The sequence below is a fragment of the Corylus avellana genome, chromosome ca2 (assembly GCF_901000735.1).
Source record: "Corylus avellana chromosome ca2, CavTom2PMs-1.0".
NCBI classification, from domain to species: Eukaryota; Viridiplantae; Streptophyta; class Magnoliopsida; order Fagales; family Betulaceae; genus Corylus; species Corylus avellana.
The window spans coordinates 16,811,609-16,826,059 of record NC_081542.1 but is presented as its reverse complement, the minus strand read 5'-3'; the positions used below and the strand labels follow the sequence as shown (position 1 = coordinate 16,826,059).

The 14,451-nt window shown below is 35.3% G+C and overlaps 2 protein-coding genes across 2 annotated transcripts in view; both read left to right on the top strand.

Annotated features, from left to right (window-relative positions):
- The first annotated feature begins 1,922 nt into the window (after positions 1-1,922).
- Positions 1,923-12,052, top strand: LOC132168720 (DEAD-box ATP-dependent RNA helicase 36). The gene is made up of 6 exons (XM_059579747.1): positions 1,923-2,900; positions 3,803-4,125; positions 8,539-8,742; positions 8,826-8,907; positions 10,808-10,906; positions 11,745-12,052. Exons 1-6 carry the CDS (start codon positions 2,292-2,294, stop codon positions 11,901-11,903), a joined length of 1,476 nt encoding a protein of 491 aa, XP_059435730.1. The 5' UTR covers positions 1,923-2,291; the 3' UTR covers positions 11,904-12,052.
- Positions 12,053-13,257: 1,205 nt separating this feature from the next.
- The window catches only part of LOC132169175 (Golgi apparatus membrane protein-like protein ECHIDNA), a 1,336-nt gene continuing 142 nt past the window's right edge, over positions 13,258-14,451 (top strand). Inside the window, exons 1-3 of the mRNA XM_059580252.1 lie at positions 13,258-13,443; positions 13,926-13,982; positions 14,218-14,421. Coding sequence (XP_059436235.1) covers positions 13,429-13,443; positions 13,926-13,982; positions 14,218-14,421 — 276 coding nt within the window. The 5' untranslated portion in view covers positions 13,258-13,428. The remainder of the gene's footprint in view (positions 13,444-13,925; positions 13,983-14,217; positions 14,422-14,451) is intronic.

Below are 14,451 nucleotides of genomic sequence, written 5' to 3'. Positions count from 1 at the left end.
ATAGTAGTTTTTATTTTAAAGAGTTTTTCAAAAGATTTTTACTTCTTAACCAAAATTTTTGTGTCACTTTTCTTTTATGTTTGCTTTGATTTTGGTATTGATATATGTGGTGTTTGGATTAAAATTTGATAATCTGAATTGTACGTGATTAAATTGAGATTTTCTGAATTGTTAAACTTGGGGTCTAAATCAAAATTTTTAAATTATATTGGAACAAATTCCTACAGTTCCGTTTATTAAACTGACATATATATTTTTAGAATATTTGATTCTCACGTGCATTTTTAATAGATTAATTGAGCGTGTGATTTTCGGAGAAAAATTTATCTTAATCCAAATCAATTTGAAAAAAAAAAACTTATTTTTTAAATAAAACAGAATTCAATTAAGAACCGATTTTGTGAACCAAATATATTTATCAAATTAAAAATATTAAAAGTCAATTAAAATTCATGTCCTTCAATTTGACACGTGTCCAAAAACGGCCAAAAGTAAAGCCCCATAGGCCATACGTTATGGGTACATGGGGGGCCACGATGAACAAATTACACGTGATTCGAACTTCTACGAGGTTCCACTCGACAGCATCAAATTCGTGGCTGAGTTTTGCCATGTCATGGGTGTCAGCATCGAGAAATGCTAGAATCTCAACTTAAAGGCTCAAGTTTAACTTTTGCCTTATTTTTTTTATTAAAAAAAAAATTAAATATCAAATGAAAAAAAATGTGTGAATGAATAATATATATTTTTGATCTTTATTTTATTTGGTATTTTTAAAAAATATAAAATTATATTTTTCTTTGTAAAAATGTCATTTTTATTAATAAAAAAATGATATTTTTATAAAAAAAAATATCATTTTGTATTTGTTAAAAAATACCAAATAAAAGAAGGACAAAAAATAGATATTATTCATTCACACATTTTTTTTCATTTGATATTTAGTTTTTTTTTTTTTTTAAATAAAAAAATAAGACAAAAGTTAGACTTAAATTGAGTGTCTAAGTAGCTTCACAGCACGCCGCGTGCTGTGTATCACTGTTCTTAAATTGAGTACCTATCATCCCACGTCAGCATCTTAGCTTTAAGTGTAAAATCATGACACTTGTCATATCAAAATTGGGCCCCATTGCCAGCGAGAACTTGTGGCCCATCGTCTTCATTCTTGAACTTTCCCATGCTTGACTTTAAATTTACGAATCATTGAATAGGGTTGGTTCACTTTTTGCTGTTTAAGGACATTCCAGATCTCCAATTAGGAAAAAAAATAAAATAAAAATGATGTTATCTCCACCTTTGAATCATTATCATCAGGTGTTTGCGGTGATGTTGGAAGAATCGCTTCGCCCTGGATACTCATTTTTCTAATGTGTGAAAACCCTAATTTAATACACGAAGCTCTATATTCTTGCTTTTTTTGCAATCGAATTCGAATTAACCCTCGGTTATCTAGGGATAATTCGACTGTTTTTTCAACTTAACCTTCTATTAATTCCCTCAATTATTTAACAATCCTCGAAATAATTCTCAATTCAAAGAAACTCTTGTTTAGAGAAAATGTTGTTATTTGAGGCCATGACGTATTGACTTAAGTCGGTAATATTAAAGTCTTCAAGAGGTAGCTTAATCGGCTATGACCACACCTAATGAAGCAGATGTCACTAATTCGAATCCTCCTCTCCCTTCTTGTGTGACATGTTTAAAAAAAAAAAAAAAAAGTCTGTAATATCATTATATCTGAATAGGATAAACTTGGAACACAGTAAATTATAATAAGGGCTATCTTAAACCTTCTACCAAACAACTAGAAATTCTACACCGAAACCGGAATAAGAGAATACCTTTGAGGGAATAGACCTATCTGTGCAATGGAATAGGAATAATACTAGTGGTGCAAGTGCAACCAAACGGCACCCTTCTTCCCTAATGAAATACAATCCAACCTCCCACTCTCAGTATCGAAGCCCAACCCGAGACCCGCCGCCGGTATCACAGTAACACCAGAACAACCTCCGCACACACGGCTTCCTCCCACCGCGGCACACTTCCTCTACCAGACCGCCGATACCGGAGAGAACGCCGCGGCACACTACCTCAATTGTGATTTTGTAGTTTGATTTTCTTTTGGGTAAGTGTTTTCAAAAAATCTTTAATTGAGTGGGTGAAATTGGGTAACGACTGATTGTTGAAGATTTCGGTTGGGGTGTTCTGTGAAACTGGGTTACACGTTCAGATTCTATAAATTATAAGCGTCGCCGCCGCCGCTGCCAACAACGTCAACAGCAGCGCCGATGGATCAAGATGTTTTAGTTGATAAAGACTTCCCCTTGTTTTCTAGACCGCCGAAACGCCCCAAACTGACTGCTGCAACCTCCACCACCGTCACCCAAAACCTTGAGGCGAAAACCCCGCATGTCGAAAAAGCAACAAACCTTGACGATGAAACTAGCACTACCACCACATTCGCTGACCTTGGCCTTGCTGAGTGGGCAGTGCGGACCTGCAAAGAGCTAGCAATGCGCAAACCCACACCAGTGCAATCCCACTGCATACCGAAGATTCTTGCAGGCCGTAATGTGCTCGGCGTTGCGCAGACGGGGAGCGGAAAAACTGCCGCTTTTGCGTTGCCTATGCTTCACCGACTTGCTGAATACCCTTTTGGGATCTTTGCACTCGTGGTGACTCCAACTCGGGAGCTGGCGTACCAGTTGGCCGAGCAATTTAGGGCGCTTGGCTCTTGCTTGAATTTGCGGTGTGCAGTGGTGGTTGGAGGAATGGACATGTTGACCCAGAAGCAGAGTTTGACAAGGAGGCCACATGTGGTTATTGCAACACCGGGGAGGATCAAGGTCTTGTTGGAAGATAATCCTGATATTCCTCCTTTGTTCTCCAATACTAAGGTATTCAATTTTGTTTTTGGTTTGGTTTTCTCAACTCAAATCTTAATCCAGTTGGCTCCATGGAACCTTTTTTCAAGTAATTGGGATTGGCCAAATAACTGTATTAATAACTCTAATTTGTTTGTGGTGAAAAAGCAGCATGATTCTATCCAATAGCAGGAAATTTCTTATTGTTGTGTTTGGAAGAATTTGCTAAATTTGAGGGGTTAGGAGACTGATGCATGTTAAAGGAGAATAATGTCAAGATGTATAGTATTTTGTAATTATGTGGAAACTATTGGGGAATCATCCTTGTACTTGGGCATTTGGGCATCTTGAAACTCAAGCGTTCATTCATTTGTGCTGAAAACCAGGATTAGTCCTTGAACTTCTTTTAGAACATTTGATTTAGGGATGGTAATTGTTATTTTCTTATGTTGACTATGAAAGAAAGGGTAATCAGATGTACTAAGGATCTTTAGTAAGAATGAAGTGGTGAAACCATTGACAAAAAGAAAACAGTAATATCAATTGTAACATCATTGAGTTGCATGGTCCACTCAAATGGGCCGCCGTTCTTCACAAATTCTGCTAGAATCACAGGTAAAGAGAGTTAATGTAAAGAGGATGGGAATAAAATTTAAAAATATTTATTTGCAGTGATACTGCCTATTATACTTTGAGTTGGGGTGGAGTCCGGAGAATTGGAGGATGGATTTATCAATCTTTCAGGCTAGCTTTCCGTTGAAAAAAAAAAACAGAAGACTTATTAGCTTCATTCATTCTTTTTTTCTAAGGTATAAAAGCACTACTTGCAGAATTTACTGGATTCTATATGCGCATGTACACTAGTGCATGAACTTCTCCTTTCTTCATTATTTTCATGAACTACTTACATTTATGTTCTTTTTGTTTCGTTTCAGTTCTTGGTTTTGGATGAAGCAGATAGAATTTTGGATGTTGGCTTTGAAGAGGAATTGAGAGTGGTGTTCCAGTATTTGCCAAAAAATCGACAAACTCTATTATTTTCTGCAACAATGACAAGTGAGCTAGAAACACTGCTTGAGCTTTCTTCTAATAAGGCATACTTCTATGAGGCATATGAAGGCTTTAAGACTGTTGACACTCTTAAGCAGCAGTATATTCCCATCCCCAAATATAAGAAGGAGCTTTATCTATACCACATTTTGTCTAAATTGGAGGATTTTGGTGTTCGGTCTGCGATCATATTTGTGTCCACCTGCAGGTATTATTTCCTTGAACAATGAAGTCTTACTTCTTGAAACTGTGGTTTGATGTTTGTATGTAGTTTATTAATTTTCTTTTGGATCATATCATATGTTGTTCCTTGGTATGTGCTACATGCTCTTTTGAGCTATTAGTTTAGATGACCCACCCATTTTTCATATTTTGTTTGCAATCCTTGGTGCTATTGGCATTCCTACTCTCTTTATCTTTCCCTATTTGTATATATAAGCGCAATGTCTTGAACCTTTCCATATGAATATATGCATATTTACTGAATCTCCTGGTATACTTTTAAGTTTTTTTTTTTTTTTTTTTTTTTATATAAGTAGTCAAAATATCATTAAAAATGTAAGGCACTTTCTAGTATACATGAAGTATGCAAGAGAAAACACTTAGCTAGTAGGAGCAAAAAAATCTAGGAAATCATGATAACTAATCACTAAAGAAGAAATAAAAGGAGTTGTCCAAAGATACAAAGTATTGAAGAATAAAGACTTAAGCTCCTCTAAAGTTCTTTCATGGTCCTCAAAACTTTTGTTGTTCCTTTCCCTTTATAAGCACCACAAAAGGTGCGGAGGCACCATCTTCCACACAACAACACTCCGAGTGATGCCGGCAATCCACCAACAAGCATATAAGTCAACTACTTGTCTAAGTATAACCCAGAACAGCCCAAGCTGACTGAAGAAAACATTCCATAGGGCATAAATAACCTCACAATTCCTTTTACACATGCAACACTTATCAACCACAATGACATGCCCCTTCCTAAGGCTGTCCATGGCAAGGATCTTCCCTAGGGCCCGGACTAAGCATAAAAGGCCGCCCTCAAAGGAACCTTAGTCCGCCAAACACTCTTTCAAGGAAGACAAAAGCCAACATTACAATTCATGACATTGGAGAAGGATTTAATGACAAACAACCTTCTTTTGGAGGGGACTCATCACAACTTGTCTTTACATTTCCGTCTCACTCTAACTAAATACTTTTTTTTTTTTTATAAGTAATTAAGATATCATTAAAAGCGTAAGGAGCCTCCTTATACACATGAAGTATACAAGAGAAGCCACCTAACTAGTAGGGGCAAAAAGAAGAAGAAAATCATTGTGACTGATCACCATAGAAGAAACATAAGCAGCTATCTAGAGGTACAAAGTATTGAAAAATAAAGACTTAATTTCCTCCAAAGTCCTCTTGCGGTCCTCAACTTCCAAAACCTAACCCACTGTGAAGAACGAGGCAAAGACAGTCACCCCCAATTATAAGCTGCTCTAGCAAAGCTCATGTTCTCCAAGTGAATGGCAACATAAACATCCTTTGCGCAGGCAATACCATATATAACTGGAAAGGCTTCCTTAAGGGCCATATCCTCACACCATAAATAATGCCAGAATTTAACCTTGGAGTCATCTCCCACTTCAAATCTGGTATGACTTGAAAACGTTCCTCTACTCCTAATATTTTTACATAACTCCACCCCATATGCCCCAAGAGACTCATTAGAATACCACTCACCCCATGAACTATCAAATTTAGAGTCCACCACCACTCTCCACCAAGCCTTTCTCTCTATCCCATAGAGCCAAAGCCATTTTCCTAAGAGAGCACGAACATGAGCAGGTTCAGAATCCTAACCCTCCCTTAGAAATCGGTGAACAAACCTTGGATTAGCTTACCAAGTGATATTTGAACTCTTTGCCTAGACCCCACTTTTAAGGCATTCTAGTACTTATTATGTATCCTTGATCAGAACTTGCTTTCAGCAGCCGCCAATAGAAAAAGAAAAAAAATAATAATAAAAAAAAGAAGAAGAGCAAAGAGTATGATTTGCATTATGTGTTTGGATATGTGGTCCAAATAAATGAGACTTTAATAATACATTCCTACTTTGATGAAAGCTAAGTAGGTTTGCTGGTTCATTTTCCCTTGGTTGTCAAAAACTTCAGGCTTTGAAGTTGTTAACCCCTTGTATGAAAGCGCTGATTGTTTGAGTTGCACGGTGTATCCTATATATTCGTCTTGTGGATGACGTGGCTTCATAGAAATTGAAGCCTTCTCATGCAGATTCAGTTTGTTATTCCAGCTGTTATGGTCTGATACGAGCTGTACTTTCAAGTCATGTTGAACCTACCCTAAAAGTTTGCAAGTGGTTGAGGTTTATATTTGAAGCAATTTCTTGAGAGGCAGCTGCTTTGACACATCCTGGAAATTTTCTATATGTGTACTTTCAGTCTGGTGCAGTCCTATATGCAATGATCTGCAACCATTTCCATGAAGCAATTTTCCTGCGGAGGTGGTGACATTTTAATTTCCTAGAAATGCAATCTGATCCCATGAGTTGCATATGTAGTCTTTCAAACGCAATGAAGTGAACCATTTCCACTTTCCATACATAGTGCACTATTTAAGAAGACTATTGAATAACCATCGCTAAATAAGCAAAACCCTTATGTTTGTGCCTTCTGCACTATATACATTTAGAAATCGGCTCCTGCTGTAAATAGGCTAGAGAACCAATTATGCCATTAATTTTGTATACAATAGGTAATTGCCCACTTTGTTTTAGACTCTGCTTTGTACTCAGATAGTGTTTGGCATTGAACCTTGAGCTGAATGTAAATGATACACTTCTGCTGTCAGTGTGGTTGTCTGCTAAGACAAGATAAGGTCTCCTTGCCTCCCTCCCCCATGGCAAACAAAATATTAGAAGAAAGAAAGTTTTTTTTTTTTTTTTAATGGAAATTTAGGTATCTTATACCCCTATAATTTGGCCTATGACCTATAATGGCAGGTATTTAGCAAAAATACTATATGACATTCAGTTTCACTCTTTGTTTAACTATCCAGTCTTAACATACAAGTCTTTATATGATATATATTATTTACACTTACACTTACAATAATTCACTATAATTGGGTGGGACATACATGTAGGTTTTCCTAGTCATGCTATTTTTCTCTGGTCACCTGATCCATTAAGAACTACGATGTTTCTGCGAGCAATAATTCCTTGCCTGTTTGTTACCTAGAAGTGTTAGCCAGTTGCCTATTGCTCTAACTTCCAGCTAGATCAAGTTTGATTGACAAAGCATTGTGCCAAAATTAGAGGCCTGTTGCTGTATATTGCAATTTATTTTTGGCTAATTTGATATTCAGCTCTGAACAATTTTAGCTGTTTTCACACTCGTGGCCTTCATTACAACTTCTTTAATTTCTTCTTTTTCCACGAATTTTGTTTACTCATCAGTGTGCTCTTTAATTACTCTTTGTTTAACTATCCAGTCTTAACATACAAGTCTTTATATGATATATATTATTTACACTTACACTTACAATAATTCACTATAATTGGGTGGGACATACATGTAGGTTTTCCTAGTCATGCTATTTTTCTCTGGTCACCTGATCCATTAAGAACTACGATGTTTCTGCGAGCAATAATTCCTTGCCTGTTTGTTACCTAGAAGTGTTAGCCAGTTGCCTATTGCTCGAACTTCCAGCTAGATCAAGTTTGATTGACAAAGCATTGTGCCAAAATTAGAGGCCTGTTGCTGTATATTGCAATTTATTTTTGGCTAATTTGATATTCAGCTCTGAACAATTTTAGCTGTTTTCACACTTGTGGCCTTCATTACAACTTCTTTTGTTTCTTCTTTTTCCACGAATTTTGTTTACTCATCATAGTGTGCTCTTTAATTTCTTACCTATTGTCAACCAGGAAATCATTCAAAACATCATAACCATATCTTTTTCAGAGTATGATATGCTTGTTGCCTCCATGTGTCTTCGCAATGCATATCTATCAAAAAACAATTGTCTTTGCGATGCAAAGTTGTCCACGGTCAAATTAATTATGCATTTTTTTTTGTGTGGATCCAATATAGCTTTCATTATCAAAGTTTGAGGATAATAATAAAATTTATTGGTATATCCACCGTCAAATACCTCTCTTAAATATTGGTATATCCACCGTGTATGTGGGTTGCGCCCCTCTGCGCTCTTTTTATATATCATCATTACTTATCAAAAAAAAAAAAAATACCTCTCTTAAATATTGGAGTTTTATGAGTCATGTCATTTTATATTATGCCTGTGGAGATTTACAGTCCAAGTCATTCTACTATCCCATTGGCTATAGATATTTCCCTTGGTCTTTTTGGCTTTATCATGCATCTTTTCTTCTTAAGATCTTCGTACTTAGCATCTTCCCATCACCCAGCATTATATTGAATGTGTTGAATGATTTAAATCTTTTTTTTTTTTTTTTTTTGTTCATCCTCATTTTAATGTAGTTAGAGTTGTTAGTGTCTGGAAACTAGTTATTTATTTCAATAAAGAACGTTTATAAGATTCGCATTGATCTCTCATCCATAATATGCAATTTTGTTCTTCATCATAAAATTGTGTGCAGAACTTGTCACCGTTTGAGTTTATTACTGGAAGAGCTTGATCAGGAAGCAGCGGCACTGCATTCTTTTAAATCTCAGTCTCTAAGGCTTGCTGCCCTTCATCGATTCAAATCTGGACAAGTTCCTGTATTGCTTGCGACTGATGTTGCCGGTCGTGGTTTGGATATCCCTCTTGTTGATCTTGTCATTAACTACGATATTCCAAGGTTACTTCTCTTGACCAATTTTTGTTATTGTCAATTTCCTATAAGACATCTGTGCAATGGATTTAACTGCCAGCCAACTGCAGGTCTGCAAGAGACTATATTCATCGTGTAGGGCGTACTGCAAGAGCAGGCAGAGGAGGGCTGGCTCTGAGCTTTGTCTTTCCGGTACGTGCTGAACATATTGCTAGAAATGATATATTCAAATGTATATGGAACTCTTTATGTTTCTTGGGGCACCTTTCGATCCTGCATAAATGCTGGAGAGGATCTTATGTAAAATCTAAATAGCAAAATTTATGTTGCGAAGGATTTTTCTTTTTTTCCAATGAATGCCTATTATCCTATATGCCACCATGTATTCGGGATGTTTTTATTGTTTGTCTTACCATATATGCCACTTGTGCTGCTGCAATTTGCACGTGTGCAATAATAAAAGTATCACTAATATTTAGTTAGCTAATATCCTCGTTTTTCTTTCTTTTTCCCTTTATCAAGTGTGTGGCCTTTTGTGTATACCTTGTGTGTACTTGGGTTGAACCCCCTTTGGTGCTTCTTTAGAAATTTATTATATATAAACTTCAGTAGATGTTACATTTTGCATCTTTCTGCTGACTACAGACCTTCAAGAGTATATGTAGATACTACTAAAATACGAAGCCCCCAATGAAGATACTATTGGATGCTTTTACATTGCATTTTTCAGGGAAAAAAAAAGAGAAGATTTTTGAATTCAATTGAGGATAGAGCTTAATTTGACATCTTCGAAAGGTTTTGTCACAGCCTTTTTTTAACTAGGGCTACAAATCGAGTTGGCCCAACCAATAGGGGTCTAGTTGGGTTTTTCCCATACCCCGTTAGTCGGTCAGGTTGGACAGGGAGAATTCCGATTCGGTTGGGTCGGGGGTCAGGTTTAGGGTGTCGATAAGCCCCACATAACCGATCCGACACAATATTATGTATAATTCTTACAATAAGATTTTTAAGTTTTTTTCCTGGTCTTTTAACCTAACCTAACCTAACCCGATAAACTCCATTTCATTTCGTTTACCCTTTCTTCGCGTGTTTCTTCTCTTCGCCCTTCTCTTCTTTACTAGCTGCTGCCACCATCTTCTCTGTTTGTGACCTAAGCACTAGATCTTTTAAAGGTTTTTTGGTCTTTTACCCTGGCTTGATTTTAGTACCGAGGAGTACACTAAAGGTGTAGGCTGCTGATGCAAGAGGATCAGGCATAATATTTGAAGAATATTTTGGAAATAAAATCAGTACAAGAAGATATTTCTTTGTCTACAAGAATTTTACTTTTTCTCCAAGTTTAGGGATATTTTTGTATTTTTATTTCTTTCTTTTTCTCCAAGTATTTTGCTTGGAAAGTACTCAAACTTAGCTGAATTATTTTGAAATTGAGTTTTGAAGTATCAATTAAATTTAAATTTTTAAAGTTATTTCACTGTTTGCTTATTTGGAATAACTAGGTTTTTTTCTTCCATATTTATTTATTTATTTTTTGAATTCACATTTCAATCTTAAATTCTTGATTTCTTTTGCTATCATACACTGTCATCAGATGCGCTTAAACTACCAAGCCAAACCAAATAATTATTTAAACAGACGAATAGTACTGAACAAAAATAAAACCTTGACGAAAAGTACAAACCAATGAGCTTTAGGTCAAATGGTACTTCCTTCCTTTAGCAAAGTGGAGGTTGAGGTCGTGGGTTCATGTCTAAACAGGTGCATAACTTACCAATGAAAAAAATATGCAAATTATGGAGTAGCCCTAATTCCTGAATCAGTGAATCAAAATAAAGCAGGTTTTAAAATTTCCTTTTTGCACACACGCACATATCTTATTTGTCTTTGACTAACAGTTCTTTTGAAGTCTATAGTGACTCTGTACTATAATCTTTTGTCCCTCAATGCTAGTGTTTCTCACTGCTGCCATAAAACTAGGTATATAGCCATTTGAAAATTCGTCTTCTTCTCTCTCTCTCGGCTAGTGAAGAACCAAATAGGTATATGAAACAGTACTCTTGTTTTGCTTACCTTTAATGTTTGGAATTTGCAGAATGAAGTTGTTCTCGTTCATGAAATCGAAGCTGTTCTTGGAAAACAAATGGAAAAGTTTGAGTGTAAAGAGAATGAAGTGCTTTCTAATATTACAAAGGTAAGTTCTCCTGGAACAATTTTTGGAGAAACTTCTAGATTAATAATGGCATTCTCACATTAGAAATAGATTGCTCCTCTTTCAGTTAATTTTTGGATCTTTTAATAAGTGACATTTGCATAATGATTTGCTTATATTACTTTTCGTTGGCAATAAGATTTGAAAATCAAAGAAGAGCTTGCAAGATCTGAGAAGTAGTAGTTCTTCCAATCTGTGGCAATCTCACATCTCCAATTTACATCATTCAATTACAAATAAGTAGATGATGGATACCATAGATTGTTTCATTTTGTTTATATCACTATTCAACTTCACTGAAAGCGTTGAACTTGTGGTCAATCAGATAGATGCCATTTTATAACTTCATGACTGTCATTTAGTCATATAATACCTAGAAACTTGTTTGAGGGTTATGCATGATCACTCAGTTTCCCAAGTGCATTAGAGTGGATAGTCAAATGGCTGTAGATGTATGATAATGTTGTTTAATTGATTTAATCTCTTGCTCTTACACCCCCAATCTGGCATTTCTTTTTCTGACATGTCTGAACAAATCCTTAAATGTGAACATTTTCAGTGCTGAATTGAGAAACAAATCTGGTTTATCTTTTATTTCTGACGTCTGAAAACACGTGTGTGTGTGTGTGTGTGTGTATATATATATACACAGACGGCTATATTATTTCAGATTATTGGCATTTATCCAGTATGTCTAAGCTATTATAGTTTTGTTTGTTACTTTGACTTCTCATTCATGGATGGGAAGTTTATTTGTTTGTCAATATCAAAATAGAGATCATATTTCATTGTGCTTATGCATTTCAACCTTAATATACAGGTTTCGAATGCCGGATGCGTGGCAAATATGAACATGGTGGATGATGGCTTTGAGGAGAAAGCAAAAGAACGCAAAAAACAGAAATTGAAAACCCTATCAGAGAAAGGATTATTGAAGAAAAGGAGTAAAAAGAGAAAAGGAGATAGATCTGCTAAATAGGTTGATAATTTTTGTGGTTCATCTTTGTATTTATCTTCTTCTATCACTGAGTGACAACTTATTAATTCGGATGTGAATCAAAATGGTGGAAGTTTTACTTCTGCCTCACTCTGAGAATGCTAATTGCATTGTTCTTTGGTGATTTTCTATATTATATTAGTCCAGGAAATGAAATGCATTATCTATATTATTGTTTTAAAGGACATATCTTGGAAGTGATTTTCCCTTCTAAACTAATAATAAAGGATATATTTGTTTGTTGGGCTAAGCACAACTCCCTGAAATTTAACAGACTAAAAAAAATATATTAATTTTATGTTATGGGGTTAATCACTTTTCGTTTTGGGGTGTGGACATTCAACAGTGGGTAGGAATCTGGTTTTTTTTTTTTTGGGAAAACAATATTGGTCGTTTATTTTTTATCAGAGGATCCCATGGACTTTTTATTCACAGGAGCTCATAATAAATCCTATTTTCTTCTGTTCTGTTTTTCGTTTTAGGTCTATTATTGGGAGTTTACCCCTTAGTTTTTTCTTATTTGATTAAAAAAAAAAAAAAAAAAGCCTATGAATCCAGGCATACCCTGAGGTGAAAAAGGAGTTATACGTGTTGGGAGATTAATTGGTCTAAAAAATAAATCTGGGAAATTTTTTTAAAAAAAATTACCAAAAAAAACAAAAAGATTTTCTACTATTAAGATGTCAAATTGATTGAAAATTACACGTTTTTAAAAAATAAATGTCACTCTCTTATTAAAAAAACACGTTTTTAAAATTTAAAAGTAATTACCTTTTGCTCTATGAACTACAGTGTCTTGTGACTTTCTTCCTATGAATTATCAACTATAACACCTGACCCCATCAAATTATAATCTTATGATAAAAAGATGAGAAAAAGCTCACTTCCGTCAATCAAAGAGGTTAAAATTGACGGTCAACGGTCATGTGCAAATCATGTGTCATTTTCATTTTTTTTTTCAATTTTGCCCTCACTTTAGACCGAGAAAATGATGCTTATACCCTCATAAACCTTAATCTAACACATGAAAACAATTTAAAATGAGGGCAAAAGTGGAAGAAAAAAAATTTAAAATGACATACTACTTGCACATGACCGTTGACCATCAATTTTAACTTCTTTAATTGACAGAAGAGAGTTTTTTGTCATAAGATGATAGTTTGATGGAGTCAAGTGTCATAGTTGATAATTCATGAAAAAAAGTGCCAAGAGACTGTAGTTCGTGCAAAAAGTAATTACTCCTACAATTTATATTAAAATTTTTCACATATTCTAAAAATATATGTATGTCAGTTTAATCATCCGAAGGAATTTCAAAAAAACTTTGTCCAAAAAACATAAAAGGCTGGAATGAAATTTGAAAAGAAAAGAAAAGAGGTTGGCAAAAAGCGGAGAAAAGAAGAGAAAACAAATCAAAAATTTATCGTAAACTCCCATCATAACCTATAAAAGAGCTGCGAGGATACACATCGGCTCTCAATTCGAAGATCTTCGATTTTTGCCAAAAATGGATCTAAGCCAGGTAGTGTATACTTTTCTTTTCCCAGCCACATCTATCTCTCTTTGAGCTCTTGAAAACCATCATTCTAAGTTAGATCTTAGATCTTAGATCTCGGATTCCAAGTTTAATGTTTTGTTCTCACTTGTTGGCTTCATGATGGTCATGTTGAGATTTTATGCGTAATATTTTGCCCCCATAAATTTTGTATGTTCAGAATTTTGATCTGTGGGTATATATATAGAATATGAATGGAAGTGGAATTTTGATTCTTGGTCGGTATTGAAGTGGGTATTTGGATTTGGAAATGAGCGGAAATTGGGTTCCGTTTACACACAAATCAATGCATTGGGACCTGCAATTTTGATTCGGTTCCAGCTTCCAAAGATCCCAATTCCATGCTACCAACAAGAAGCATATTAGTTGAAAGATGCTCTTGATCTATTTTATACATATGGAAGTTACATTTCTGTCTGGTAACTTCTTTTTCTTCTTATTTTGTGCAGCCTGCAGGGGAAAACTATGCCAACCCAAAGACATGCTTCTTTCATGTTCTTTTCAAGGTTACCATTTTTATTTTTTAATCTGTTAGTCTTTTTTGCTCAAACAAACATGTTGTGGAGATAAACCCCTTAGAAGTCTTAAGTTAGAGCTTGATATAAAATGTTAGGACACCATGTTAGCCCAGTTATACAATTAAAGCTTGTTGATTTATCTTGACTTGACATTTTCGATCACATGTGGAATTCCAACAGATCAACTCCATTTTCTAACTTTGTTATTTTAAATTTGTGACAGGCTGCGGCTTTGGCTTTCTACATTCTTTCGACACTGTTCGTTGATAGCTTTGTTATCATCTTTGTGGTCACTGTAGTTCTTGCCGCTCTTGATTTTTGGGTCGCCAAGAATATTAGCGGCCGGATCTTAGTTGGGCTTCGGTGGTGGAATGAGATAAATGAGCAGGGTGAGAGTCTGTGGAAATTTGAGTGCCTTGATCAACAGGTTAGAAAGCATAAACGCCATGCTTGCCTT

Excerpts from the sequence above, each read along its gene's own strand:
- LOC132168720 (XM_059579747.1), top strand. The coding sequence starts at position 2,292 with ATGGATCAAGATGTTTTAGTTGATAAAGACTTCCCCTTGTTTTCTAGA. Across the intron at positions 4,126-8,538 it reads ATATTTGTGTCCACCTGCAG|AACTTGTCACCGTTTGAGTT; the intron begins GTATTATTTCCT and ends AATTGTGTGCAG. Across the intron at positions 10,907-11,744 it reads TGCTTTCTAATATTACAAAG|GTTTCGAATGCCGGATGCGT; the intron begins GTAAGTTCTCCT and ends CTTAATATACAG.